At 39.6% G+C, this 15,543-nt stretch overlaps 1 protein-coding gene across 2 annotated transcripts in view; it reads right to left on the bottom strand.

Moving 5' to 3' along the window:
• LOC131432811 (cytoplasmic phosphatidylinositol transfer protein 1) overlaps positions 1 to 15,189 on the bottom strand; it is a 94,166-nt gene extending 78,977 nt beyond the window's left edge. Inside the window, exons 1-2 of one of the 2 annotated variants that reach the window (XM_058599337.1) lie at positions 15,042 to 15,189; positions 14,840 to 14,988 (exon numbers count right to left, since the gene is read on the bottom strand). In XM_058599337.1, coding sequence (XP_058455320.1) covers positions 14,840 to 14,903 — 64 coding nt within the window. In that variant the 5' untranslated portion in view covers positions 14,904 to 14,988; positions 15,042 to 15,189. The remainder of the gene's footprint in view (positions 1 to 14,839; positions 14,989 to 15,041) is intronic. The other variant, XM_058599338.1, reaches the window with a different exon arrangement.
• Between the last annotated feature and the right edge of the window lie 354 nt (positions 15,190 to 15,543).

Genomic DNA, 15,543 nt, shown 5'->3' with positions numbered 1-15,543 from the left:
TGCCTTGCAAATTCCGACTCCAAATTTTGAACTCAAGGTTTTTATTCGATTGGTGGTTCAATGTACATATAACGAACTTAACGAGCCAGGTTTCGTAATTTTCAGTCCTGACTTGAAAGGATCCGTAGTATTACAGCACTGGCCATGCAATAGTCCCGTAGACTTATAAATCGACTGCAAAGTCGAAGGCTAGTCAGAATCACGCTAACGAGTATCGAATACGGAATCTTTGATTTGAATATATCTTTCGCTACGAACATTTATTTACCGTTTACATATAAATCTAAAATCTGATTCAATTGGCTTATACACTCTTGTATAAGGAACGATCGCGCCTTTACTATCCTGAAGGAAGAGATAAAGAGGATGAAAATAATGCTTCACGCACATCAGTACGCGCATACACTATGAATGTTACAGCCCACAAACCGAACGTAAACTGCCTGAAACGAGCACGCCGAACTGTCTCAGCTGTTGAAATACATTGCTCTTTAATTATGAATATAATTTCTTGAAAATTAACTTTTCTTTCTATGGAATTTCATTGATCGATCGATCGATTCATAGAAGATCGACCAAAATATAAAAATTAACTTTCATTAAAACCAAAGTACGTTCTTCAATCCGTTTCGTATTAGTAGTTTCGTATATTATTAATTATCAATTATATTGTTATCAATGCCCTAACAACGGTGATTGCTATGCGCAATGATCAACCGCGGCGCAAAGCAATCACCAAAGGCAAAACTAAAAACCCACATGCTTGCCTCGAATCGTCATATCAAACCTAGAGAAATATATTCGACCGCACCGGCTACTGTCGCAGACCTGGTCAAGGGAGAGTAATATTTTGCTCTCGACAGAAACAACGCAGTGACTGATACCCGAAGTTTACTGTCGCAATAGCGAGAACTTCATACTTCTTCGGCTGTCGACAAAATGTCTTGAGATGGAATGAACTGTCGAACGAATTGAATGACGGCAACGTTGGCTGTACAGAACTATTTGTCTAAGGGCTGTCGTGATGAAACCTATCACAAGGCTGTCATGGAAAGAGTAGCATGACAGCCTCAATAATAATGTCGCGCGGCGGTACATTTGGGAAGCCTGGCCTTGAGTGACTGGCGACGAGCATCCATGGACCGAATTATGTGGAGACGTATTCTTTATACAGCAAAGGACACCCCAGGCCTATAGCTGTTAGGTAAGGTAAGTAGTGAAACCCAATTGGGATACGTTCACTCCACTTAATTTTCACTTCACACTGGTAATAAGGGCCGGTAGTATGAAAATAAAACATAAAAAAGAGCTTAGTTAAGTACTACCGGCCCTCCAACCCCGGATGTTGGAGCGTAATGCAATCAACATCTTATTCAAGTCGTTCCATATCTTATTCATTTAATTCAATTATGAAGCTAAACGCTGTAACGCATATCTTTATCAAATTGTAACGGTAATTGATTGTATGTGATAATGTTTGCAATACCGTCAAGCCCACCACCAATGGGAGGGGATGTTGGAGCGTAATGCAATCAACATCTTATTCAAGTCGTTTTATATTTCATTCACTAAATTCAATAATGAAGCTCAATGCTGTTACACATATCTTTATAAGATTGTAACGCTAATTGATTGTATCTGATGATGTTTGCAATACCGTTAAGCCCACCAACCATGGCAGGGGACATTCAAGCAACACATCAGCTGTATTGTTTCGAACACTTCTCACAACTTAGAATTTGTGAGGAGGGTGCGGAGGGTGGCTAAAAATTTTACAGACACTTACTGCTTAAAAATTCTGTACTGCTAACGTGTTCGTTCTACTTTGGAGTACTGTTGCTCTTCGGCACTTACCGTGGAACAATCCTCACCAACTACCAAGCTACTAAAGTCGCGGATTACCAATCGGTCTCGATACACTACAGGTTCGAGGAGATGTTGCTCGTGCATTATTAATAGCAGATGTTTTGAATGATGAGATTGACTGCCCTGCTTTGCTCTGCAAAATTAATATCAACGTCCTACCCCGTGCTCTTCGCAACAGTTCATTTCTTCGAATTCCTTTACGACGAACTAACTACGGTGCTAACTATGCTATTTTGGGTTTGCAGAGATCATTCAATCGCGTATCAATAGGGTTTGACTTCAATTTATCACTCAGTAGAATTGCTCGAATGACTAAACCGATTTTCTCTACTTTAGAATTAAAGATGACATAGGATTCCGATTACCCTGGTTCCCGATTTCCGATTCCAGAGGCACCGAAAATAATGTCCAAATTCGTCCAAATGATTTTCACAAACTTAGGTTCAAGTAGAAAGTCTAATAGTGGGAAAAATTCTTTTTAATTACATTCAAAACTATTCCAATGTGTAGATCATAATTGCTTACTTGAGCTTGAGCTTGAGCGACCACCCCTGGTTGCTACTCCGTTACTGATCGGGATTAGCTGAAATTGTACAGGGAGTTTCTAGATGATCCGACCTGGGACTGGTAAATCATCCTTCAATGTACATCTTCTGATAATCCTAGAATTCATTGATCAGTACCGGCGCCGGCCAGGCCCGAACGTAGATCGTCTAAGGAATGGGAAGGGATGTTAGTCCAACACTTGTTGTTACTAGAGGCCGTATATACTACTGCGCACTCCACAAGTGTCACGGGAGAAGGATATTTGTTAGTAAAAAATTCAGTATTGGTTTCGCGCGCGACTAGATATGCTCCGGTTTCAAGATGCTCGGATGCACCACTAAACTCACTGACTTCCCGAGCGAACGTTTCAACAATATCCTATATTGAAGTCCCGGGAAGTCTTGATTCACAGCTTTTTTTCGAGGAAACTAAAGAAAAATTTGCAATACTATCGCGTATAGAATAAAAACTTCCATATTTTTTTATAAATGAAATTACGTGATACAAAATAAACGAGTGAATAGGATTTAGACCAAATAGTTGATTCATTGCATTGACATATTCTAAACAGTTATTATAAAATCATTTTAAATCACCAAATAAAGGTCTTGATTTTGTATTATTTCCGATTTATTGTTTTAATTATTTATTAAAATTATTAAATGGTTATATTGGTTGATCTGGGCAGCCGGCTACCGAGAAAAATATTAATTTATTGTTTAAAATATTAATATCAAGTGTTTTTTACTATGTATTCAATATACCGATAAATGTTATCTCTGTTATTAACTTTGTAATATGAACGGATTTGTGCAATGGTTAATTTTTATCATTCAATTTATAATCCTGAAAGACAATCATGTTATTGATATTGGAAAAAGAAAACATTCTAAATAAAACTTTTCTCCGTAGCTAGACGAAAATTTATAGGTTGAATGAAGAGATAATTTAGTAAAATAGAGTCATCAGAAGTGAAATATTGAAAATATCTGACTACTGAAAGGAAAAAGAAACTCATGCAATTGTCGCCTTTTACGACATGGAAGCAGAAACTCAGTGTATCTATTCTTGGTTCATTTTTTTCAGCCGGATTGATGGTTAAATCGTCTTAACAGCAGATGAATCGCGCAGCGGAAAGACTTCAGATGGCCATAGCCAGGAATCGAACGGATTTAACGCGGGACTTTCGGAATAATAACCGACGACTAAAGAAAGGGATTTACAAAGCGCAAACAAAAAGTACTTCCTTTATTCTCCAGTGTCTACAGTGGAATGTCACATCGTGTAGTATGTTCAGTTAAATTTGGATCTTTTCTCTCTTTCTCTATTTTTGGCACACAGACAAGTGGAAAGATATCGCACTTCCCACACTCCTCCTCGATATCTTCATTTGCTACTGGATAACCTCATCATTTCCGAGAACTTTTTCTGCTTTATATACCCAAGTGGTTTGGTTAAGATGTCTGCTATCATAACTTCTGACGGACAATATTGGACAGATACACAACCTTTACTTGACAAATCTTTAGCGAAACAAAAACGCGTGTCAATATGTTTGGAACGGCTTGAAATCCGATCGATCGATACAAACTCTATACAGCTGAGATTGTCCTCGAAAATGACTGTAGGTTCCTCCTGTTTAATACCGAAATCTTCCAGAAGCCAACGTAGCCAAACTACTTCTTTACAAGCTTCCGACAATGCAATGTATTCTGCTTCCATGCTGGAAACTGCTACGTTTGTCTGTTTGCGACTGACCCAAGAAATCGTTGAATTTCCTAACAGGAATAGGAAACCCGTTGTCGATTTACGATCTGATGTATCCCCACTCCAGTCGGCATCGCTGTAACCGATTAATTTGAGTGTACCACCTCTTGTACATGCTAGCTTCAATTTATAATCACAGGTAGTTAAGAGATATCTCACTACCCTTTTCAACTCCACCCAATCCGTTTCTGTAGGACGGCTTACAGTTCTTCCAAGAATTGATACACTAGCCAAGATGTCTGGACGTGTATTCACAGCAACGTATAATAATGGTCCAACTAAACCCTGACACAATTTGTTGTTCGGCAATGGCTTACTTCCCTCTCGATTGCGATAGTAACCAGTATCTAAAGGAAATCTAGACCCTTTCGCTTGATCAAGTTGGAATCGATGAGCTATTTTCTTTGTGTAACTACTTTGAGCTAATAGATAAAAACCATCGGAGTCTTTGGTCACCTTGACTTAGAAGATACATCCATCCTTTTGCAGATCGTTTGGTAAACAAACACAGATCAGCTTTCGATTGCCGAAAACCAATTTTCTCCAACACAGCGCAAATTGTGTCATTCCAAATTTTTGCTGCTTGCTTAAGACCGTACAAGCTTCGTTGAAGCTTACACACTAAATTTTCCTGACCGGACTTCACAAAACCTTTGGGTTGTTTCATATACAACTCTTCCTTGAGTTGGCCGTGTAAATATGCACTTTCAACGTCCAAATGACGAACCTTCATACGTTTCTCACCAGCAATGGTAAATAAAATCCTCAACGATGAATGAGTAGCAACAGGAGCAAAAATTGAATCAAAATCTACGCCATACTGTTGCGAAAAACCTTGTGCGACTAATCGAGCTTTATACTTCGTTACGTTACCCATGCTGTCTTCCTTTTTCTTGTATATCCATTTACTGCCTATTGATTTTCGATCGATAGGTAATTCAACCAGAGTCCATGTTTCATTTCGCACGAGAGAGTCGTACTCCTCCTTCATCGCTGCATACCACAAATCCTTTTCCGAACCACTAGTTGCTTCATCATAACTAAGTGGGTCCACTTCAGTAACCATAGCTATTTCTACGACATAATCTTGAAGTCGACGTGGTAAATTTCCTCGAGTCGAGCGTCTGTCTTGTGAATCATCTGTGGGTTCAACTACCTCTTCTTCTTCCCACCCAAAAAACTCATCGTCCGAATCTTCTTGGGCTACTTGTTAATCCGGAGGACTCTGTTCGACAGCATGCTCCTCCTGACTCGAAGCTCCGCACTGATTTAAATCATTCCAACCAAAATCGTCTTCAAATTTGATTTCATTGGTTTCCGATTCTGGCATCAATGACCCATTAGGCTGTTCCATAAATACGGCATCACGACTAATTGTTATTTGATTTGTGTTTGGATCCAAGAACCGGAAAGCCTTACGATCTTCGCAGTATCCAACGAATATAAGTTTTTGTGACTTACTGTCCAACTTCGCACGTTTTACTTTCGGTATATGAACATATGCGGGACATCCGAAAACACGGAAATGGCTCAACACAGGTGATTTATCGAACCATTTTTCGTATGGAGTCTTATCAATGACTCGAGAAGGGAGACGATTTTGTATATATGCAGCCGTCATTACAGCTTCACCCCAAAACCTTTTGTCAAGATTTGCATCTAGCAACATACACGTGGCCATTTCTTGCAATGTGCGATTTTTTCGCTCAGCCACGCCATTCTGCTGAGGAGAATAAGCAGCTGTGTACTGAGCTTCAATTCCCTCCTGTTGGTAAAACGCTTTTAAATCGTTGCTAGTGTATTCTCCGCCGTCATCCGACCTGATGACGCACGGGACTCTGCCGAATCTCGTTTTCATGTATGCAACATAACGTTTGATGACATTAATTACATCGGACTTTTGTTTTAAAAGAGACACGACTGTATATCGACTAAAGTCATCTATAATTGTCATTAAATAACGATTACCTCCTGGGGTGACATTCGCCATTGGTCCGCATACGTCAGTATGAACCAAGTCTAAAATTCTACCAGCTCTATTCGTTGAAGTTTTAGGGAATGGCGTACGCGAAAGCTTACCTTTAAGGCAATACTCACAAATCTGTCTTAAACCACAATCCTTCATTTGGAAACCAAAGTTAAAATCTCCTGACTTCAACTTTCCCAACACCGCTGGATCTCGGTGGCCAAATCGTCGATGCCTGATATGCTGACAATTCGAAAGATGTTTAGTTTCTTGACTAATATTTGCACACTCGACCGTTTTTAAAGCAAAAAGATTTCCGTTCAGCTCACCCAACTCTACTGATTTACCGGTATCATTAACGATCAAACATGTTGATCCAGAAAAATTCACAACAAAACCCTTTTGTGTCAACTTTCGAACTGATACCAAGCCACTATCTATAGCCGGAACGAAAAGTACTTCACAAAATTTAACATCAATAATATTTCCATCTTCATTTAAACACCTCCATCACCTATTCCCTGCGATTGCGATACAGATCCATCGGCCAGAACAACTTCAACACGTTTGCTTTCATCCAAATTCACGAAGAATGACCGGTTGCTTGTCATGTGGCTCGAGCAGCCACTATCAATGTACCAACACTCCTTGCGACGCCCGTTTCCGACTGAGAAACAAATTGGCGTTTCATTTACTGCCACCTGCTTCACTTTCGCATCACTTTTCTTTTGCTTAGTTTCCTCTGGTTTCGTTTTCATTTCATCACCCTTCTTTTTTAAAAGTAAACGGCAGTTCCTTCGAAAATGACCAGGTTTCTGACAATAAAAACACACTTTTTTCTTCCTCTGTTCCTTTGGCTGCATCTTCATAGCTTTTTCTACAGTATCCGTAAACTCCACCCGCCGCTGATGTTCGTCCAACAATTTCTGTTTAACCGTCACTAGTCCATCAAACGATTCCGGTAAACTCCGAAGCACCATCGCAACTTTCAGCGAATCTTCTAGTGCCTGACCTGCACACGTTAAACGATCAAAAAGTTTTTCGAGATCAAATATGTGCTTTTAAACATCCGCGCCTTCTACCAGATTCAAGTTACAAACTTTTTTCAATAAAGAAACACGGGATGTTACGGTTGTTTTCTCGTGGTAGTTTTTTAAACACATCCACAACTCTTTTGCCGTTTTTGCTTCCTTGACTAGATTGAGTTGATTATCCTCGATGTATAATACCGCTGTTGCATAACACTTTTGATCAGCTTTATTCCATGAATTGGGAACCGGTTCTGGCTTTTCATTACCAATAACGTGCCATAATTCTTCTCTCTTCAACAACATCTTCATTCGAGTTTTCCAGGTCGAATAGTTTTGGTTGTTTAGACGGGCAAACAAATATTTTTCGGCCATTTTTTACCAAATCTCCGAACAGTTTTACTCACACTGAGGTATAACAATTTTATTCGGCAACTCAGAGAAGAACTGTTGACGCCACTTCGACGTGTGCGACACAGCCAGGCACTTACAAAATGGTCACCAGCAGCAATCACAAAAGACCGTGCATTGCAATTACTTTCACGCCGTCAAACACAATGCTCTGGGCCCATAACCTGATGGTTAAATCGCCTTAACAGCAGATGAATCGCGCAGCGGAAAGACTTCAGATGGCCATAGCCAGGAATCGAACGGATTTAACGCGGGACTTTCGGAATAATAACCGACGAACTAAAGAAAGGGATTTACAAAGCGCAAACAAAAAGTACATCCTTTATTCTCCAGTGTCTACAGTGGAATGTCACATCGTGTAGTATGTTCAGTTAAATTTGGATCTTTTCTCTATTTTAGGCACACAGACAAGTGGAAAGATATCGCACTTCCCACACGGCATCTAGGCTGGTATTGTCCGGAGAGAGCTAATAGGTACTATCAATCTCCTAGTGGACCCCAGCCCCTAACTAGCGTGCATCATAATTGCTTACCATACCAAACAAACTTTGATTATTCCGGTTCTCGGCAGCATTGGAAATAGTTGTCAAAAACTGCCAAAAGGATCTCACATCATTCACATCAATGACATATGCATTCATAAAATCACAATTTATAATTTTTATAACATTTTACCTTGTGAAAATGTCATAACTATTCCTTATAAAAATAGTCAAACCATGAAGAAGGAAAACGGACACCGTTATTTTTAATGAGCACATTTTGCTTTAAAACTCTATGGAAATCGCACCATCTGAAGCGTGTGTAACTTTTTCAAAATTCAAAATTAAAATTGATTCGGTTGATCGCCTGTGGAGATGAAAAAATAAATTGGTGGGTTTCAAAATATTCTGTTCTTTCAGAAACTGTTTGGAATTGGATTGCGGATTGAAAGGAAAGAAATGTAAGAATTTATTCATTATTTTATTTCATTATAATAACACCTTGTTTATGCAAATAGCAAATAGAAAATATTGCGTTTGTTGAGGAAAATAACATCCAAAAATCGGAAGCTATTGTTAATCCGGACTCGTTTTCACATGACTTAAATATATGCTTTGAAAACAGGAACAATTTTTTAAAAAATCTACGCAGTGTGTGCAATACATAGAAATTGGAAATTAGAAGAATATGACAATTTTTTAGCATATGAAGCAACAGAAAAAACTGATATAATGTATGTTGTTAATATGGTAGAAGTTATTGGTCCATCATTTGCTATCTACAGAATAGGAAATAATTATCTATTCAGACCAAATGAAGATAGTTATGGTTCATAGTTATGATTTATGAAATTCATAAGTAGGTCGATAATTTATTTTCTGAAGATCATAAGACTTATGATTTCCATATGCGAAACTTGTAGCGAAATATCATTAGTGTTTCTTATGGTCGTCGTCATTCTGTGTTTAGCTCTCTCCGAGTAAAGACGCATTTTTGAAAGTGTTAAGTATTTGGAAAGTTTTCACGCGTTGTTCGCTAGTTCGTCGGTATCCCAAGTAATGGGAAAAGCGGGCTCTAGTAAAGGGCAATCCAGCTCAGGTGCTGGCAAACGTCAGCATGATCCAGATGCCGGCGGAGACGAGGCGGCTGCAACCAAACGCCTGTTAGGCAAAAACAAGTTCGTTGGACTTGAAGTTCAGGAAATTGAAAAGAAGGAGAAACTACCACCTTTCTACATACAGGGATTTCCTGCTACCCTTCGTGCGGACCTCAACAGCTTGATCAGCCACGGTTTACAAGCAACAATCCGTATGTGTGCAAACGGATACAAAATCATCGTACCATCTCGACTGCATTACAACTCAGTAGAGAACTACGTGAAGATGATGAAGCTGGAGTATTTCACCCACGACATCGCTTCCAGTAAACCATTCAAGGTAGTTCTACGTGGCCTACCGGATATGCTGTTGGAAGAGCTCCAGAAGGAACTGGCAGATAATAATCTGAAGCCATTGGCAGTATTCAAGATCAAACGGCATAACCAAAACGTGAAATACCGGGATCAGCTCTACCTGGTACATCTAGAACGAGGTTCTACAACGCTAAACGAGTTAAAGAACATCAAAGCTCTTTTCCACATCATAGTCGAATGGGAACGCTACAAACATGTCCACCGTGAGGTAACTCAGTGCACAAATTGCCTCAAATATGGTCATGGCGCACGGAACTGCCACATCCAAAGCCGTTGTTCGAACTGCGCAGGCAAACACCGTTCGGATGAATGTGAACCGATGGAGGAAACAGCTATCAAATGTGCAAACTGTGAAGGAAGTCATCACGCAACTAGTAAAGAGTGTCCGCAGAGAGCAGAGTTCTTGAAAATACGCAAAGCAGCAATGGAGAAGAAACAGCCGAATAAGAAATCGAAACCGATTAACATAAAGGAGATGAACTTCCCCCCTCTTCCAAATCCAAACGGAAATCAACAAGGCAATGGTCAACCACTACCAAGTTTGCCCTATTTTCCTCCACCTGGATGGGGGAATCTCAACCAGCAATTTCAGCAACTGCCGAATAATCCGCCTCTATCCTCTGAGAGCACTTCCCCGCTGTACTCCCCTGTGCAACTCGCAGCATTATTTCAACAACTTGCGACCAGCCTACGCAATTGCAAGTCAAAATTTGAACAAATTTATACCCTTGGTCTTTTCGTCATCGAAAATGGCTGTTAAATTAAACCTGCTTAATTGGAACGCTTGCTCTCTCAAGAGCAAAATTTACGAACTGGGAGCCTTTCTTGAAAAGAAAAATACTGACATAGCATTTCTCACCGAAACTCACCTCAAACCAGACGTGAGCATCAGCATACCGGGATTCCGCCTGGTAAGACTGGATCGACCAAACACCAGAGGGGGAGGTGTGGCGATTGCGATCCGAAAAAATATCTACTGCCGTCTACTGCCGAGTTTCAGTTTAAAGTTCATCGAAGCTGTTGGAGTGGAGATAACAACATCTGCTGGTAACATCACCTTCATCGTGGCATACTGTCCAAAGCAAGCCTCAGCCCGGGACGATACAACAACTGTTCTTCGTCGTGACATCAGAAAGCTGACTCGGCGACGAGGTCAGTTCATCATCGCCGGCGATTTCAACGCAAAACATCCATCATGGGGAAATCTTCGTTGCAACAAAAATGGCGAAATCTGGAATAATGACGCCAACGAATCGTTCCGGTAACCACGCTACTTTGGACTTGTATGCCACGAACCTGAGCAACATCTCCCAACCGATTGTACATCAGGAACTCAGCTCGGACCACTATCCGGTGGTGGCTGAAGTTTGCTCCTCAGTCCAACGAGTTGAGCACACCAGGCTAAACTATCATCGGGTTGATTGGAACCTGTTCCAGTGCATCACAGATGAACACATCGATGTCGAGCTACCGCTGGGTTCCTCGGCGGAAATTGACTCGGCGCTCTCAACCATCCAACAAGCGATTGCTGCTGCTCGAGCTAGGACGATCCCGTTAGAAAGCAGGGTGAGTACCTCTCTCCAAATCGACAATTACACCAAATACATCATCCGTTTCCGAAATATCCTTCGGAGGCAATTTCAACGTACAGGTGATCGTCATAAGAAGATCACCTGTAACAAACTAACTAGGGTTATCCAGGAGAGGATGACAAATTTAAGAAACAAAGAGTTTCAACATACCCTTCGCCAAATAACACCACTTTCCAAGCCCTTCTGGTCAATGGCGAAGGTTCTAAAGAAAAAACCCAAACCTATCCCTCCACTGGTTCCACCTGAGGGTGCAGATAGTGAACATATTCTAATAACACCTGCTGAGAAGGCTAATGAACTGGGGCGGCAGTTTGTGTGTTCGCACAATCTGGGGCTCAACATAGTTAGCCCACATGAAGCGACCGTTGCCGATAGTGTGGCCGAGGTGGATCGATCAAACAGCTTAGTGTTAGAGGAAAGCAGAGTCACAGCCGATGAGCTGATATCTTCTGTGAAGAAATAAAAAAATATGAAGGCCCCCGGTTTTGACAACACCTTTAACATCGAGCTGAAGCATCTGAGCACTCGCTCATTTGCTTTTCTAGCTAAAATATTTAACCGGTGCTGGGAGCTTGGCTACTTCCCTTCAATGTGGAAGTTAGCTAAAGTTATCCCAGTACTGAAACCGGGAAAAGACCCTTCTTTTTCTAAGAGCTATCGGCCCATCAGCTTACTCTCTGCCCTGTCTAAGCTGTTTGAGAAATCGATCCAAAACCGAATCCTTGCATTCGCAGACCAACATGGTGTCTTCCTGGAGGAACAGTTTGGGTTCCGGAAAGGAAGATCTACCATTCATCAACTCACAAGAGTTACCAACATCATTCGACGGAACAAGTCAGTATCCAAATCGACAGCAATGGCGATCTTGGATATCGAGAAAGCGTTCGACAATGTATGGCATGATGGCCTGGTGTACAAGCTTCATCGATACAAATTTCCGATGTATCTGATTAAGATCATCAAAAGTTATCTTTCAAATAGAGCTTTCCAGGTTTCTCTGCAAAATGTCCAATCGGACAAATTTCCCATCCCTGCAGGTGTGCCTCAAGGAAGTATCCTGGGGCCCATACTGTACAATATTTATACATCAGACATCCCACCTCTTCCGGGGGGTGGAGTCTTGTCACAGTTTGCTGACGATACGGCCATCCTTTATGATGGACGAGTCGTCAGTATTCTGAAGAACAAATTGCAGAGGGGTCTGGATGCTCTAAATGAATATTTCACCAACTGGAAAATTGTAATCAATGCAGCGAAGACTCAAGTCATCCTGTTTCCGCATTCGAGATCGACTAGACTTGTTCCGTCTGACGAATGCAGAATTCGGTTCGGTGGCGCAGTCGTACAGTGGTCAGACGAAGTGGTCTATCTAGGACTAACGTATGACAGACATCTGATCTTCAGGTCACATGTTGAAAAAATCATCATCAAATGCAGCATACTCATCAGGTCTCTGTACCCGTTGATATGTAGAACATCAAAACTGTGCCTGAAGAATCGGATGGCTGTCTACAAACAAATCATCTACCCCGCAATCGAATACGCAGTCCCCGTTTGGCGGGGTTGTGCTCGAACGCACAAACTGAGGCTCAAACGAATTCAAAACAAAATACTAAAAATGATCCTTAATCTGCCCCCTTGGACGAGAACCAGTGAGGTGCATGAACTAGCCTCCCTGGATACCCTAGAACAAAGATTCGAGCAATATTGCACAAAATTTGGAGAGGGGTGCTCAGCCTCAGAAATTGAAATTATTCAAAATTTGAATGTATTAGGTTAAGTTAGGTTAAGTAGGTAGGCTCTTTTATTTTAATCATTAAAACAAATAGAATATCTAACTTCATAATGTAAAAAGATCAAAAATGCACATCAGAACATAATTAACATTAAATTAGGCGTAGCAAAGATGAAAAGCCAAAGGCTGAACCACTTATATTGTAAAATCAAATGTAAAACACATACACTCAAAATAATAATCATATTATAGTTACGTGAAAAGTTATGTGAATATTTTCCACCCTACTTTTCACGTAGGTTTTAATGGACTGGCATTTAAAAGCTGTTTAATGCATAATCCAGTAAAAGTTACGTGTTTCATAGGTAAAATGTAATGTACTGTTCATATCACATTTATCTATCAGTTCATATCAAATTTAGATACCAGAAAATTACAATTTTATATATTGGTTGAAGTCGAAAGGGAGATTCCAGATTTTGATATAAATCTATGAAATGAAACATGCCATGAAATATAAAACATTTATTTCAGAAAATTGTCATATAATTCCAATGCCTTAAAAAGCAACCAATAACGTCGTGGTATATCAAATCGACAAGCCTCCAGAAATCGTTTTGTTGTCACTGCCATCCAACCGAAGCTGAAGTCGAGATCCGAGAACTCCCATAACACTACCGATGCAGGTTGAGTTTGCATTACATGGGTCCAGTGTCTCTAGCTTCATACCGATTCATTCGACAGGAGCGGGCACACTTTCGGACTCACGCAGGCACTCGGTCCAGTTGAACACATGAAAACTTTCATACTGGAATGGTCCGGTCGATGTAGTTAAAAATTGTAATTAAATAATATTTCTCGCAAATATTTACACTACTTATACTTTGAGGGCCACTGTTCGCCATTTTCAAAATCGAGTTTTTCACACTGGAAATTCACTTAGATTGTTTGAAGTTTGGTAAATTCACATAAATCTTATGTGATGACTCTATTCATTTTAGGGGATGTTCGTGTAACATTCAATTTCGTCACGTAAAACATTCAATTTGACATTTGAAACCAGTTTACGTGATTTTTCAAGTGAATCGAAGGTGGATTTTTTTTTGAGTGTGTACAAACTGTTGATATTCAGTGGAAATCATGCTACATTTATTTGAAATGCACATTAAACCGATAAGATATATCGTTACCCAAGACATAATCATTTTTTTTGTCGTTACCTGTAGATTCTACATGAATTTCATATGAATGTCACATTGTTTTCTACCTAGATTTCAATTGAAACACGGTTGACCGAATCAATTGTTTTGCACATACATTTGTGCTGTACCCATTTCCACTAGAAAATGAAATGTTTAACACATATAGTTCGATTCTATTGCAAAATACATCACATCCAAAGGAAAAACACATGAAAAATGATCTAATATTGCTTCTTAGTAAATTTGCTCGTGAAATATTAAAACAAATCGCTTTGCAAAGCATATTAAATTGAAGTGCTGTTTACATATGAATCGATCTCGTAAATTTTTCAGTGTAGAAGAAAATTCTCCGCAGAATAGTATTATTATTCTGTAATACGTTACATTCAATACTCTTCTTGAATTTTTCAGCAACAAATTATTTTCTTTGCTCGTTTGGTTCAACCTTTAAAGGTTCGTTCATTTGGTTTCCTCTTCTCGCCACTCTTAGTACCACCGAAAGCCTCAATTGCAAATAAGTTGATTATTTTTTTCCATTCCTTCTATATATCACGCTTAATTTCCATTCGTGAGATAGATTGCATATTTCACGCCAACTCTTTTCAAGACTCTCAAACCAAACCGTTTGTAGAACAACGGAAAAAGGGGCTTTTTGCGTAAATCATCCAAATACGAAAATAGAGACGTTTCCAGTATTTCAAAATACCATTGTTATAAAGATGTGTTATAAAGGCCTGAATATGGTTCAGATTCATTCATTACCGTTTCTTACCTCGAGAGATGAATCCTCTTTTCTGTGAATTGGCCTTTACCATGTACAGGGTCAATGCATTCATTATTTTCAATCACTTCTACGCCATTCCCTTCATTGGACTGCTCAAGACTGTGTCGGGCAATCATATACAATTGTCCAATTTTATACTATAAAACAAATATTTTTATATACTTGAATGTTGTTATACATTAAACTCAACCTCTTCCACAGTAAGTGGCATGCAAATTCGATACTCTTTGGTAAGCATTACTAAAACATATATGTCTCTTCCACTCTTTCTGTTGTTATGAATTATGTTTTGCACGAACAAAACATAACCTTAAAAAATGAGTAGGATGTATACACTCTTACCAGCCGCTAACTAATTTTGGGTCAAAAACTCAAAACCTACACGCTCTTTGAACATAGCGCATGGTTTGAGCTGCGATTACTCAAATTCATAAACTGGAACAATATGTCAAAAATTTGAGAATGGATTTGAGTAAAATAAACTCGTTGCCATGAGTTCTCTTGTATTTATTCATACATTAGAGTCTGTCAAAATAAAAAACTGGCCATCTGTCAAATTTAAAACTGATCTACGATGCCGTTCTATTTTTTGTATATTTGAAACACGAGTAAAACACTGCTGGGGCTGTCAGTTTTTCTTGTTATAAAATCCAGCTTTAAATTTTGTAACTGACATAACTTATGCATCTAGA

The sequence above is a fragment of the Malaya genurostris genome, chromosome 2 (assembly GCF_030247185.1).
Source record: "Malaya genurostris strain Urasoe2022 chromosome 2, Malgen_1.1, whole genome shotgun sequence".
Taxonomy (NCBI): Eukaryota; Metazoa; Arthropoda; class Insecta; order Diptera; family Culicidae; genus Malaya; species Malaya genurostris.
Note: the sequence above shows the minus strand (reverse complement) of the source record. Positions and strands in the feature narration are given on the sequence as shown.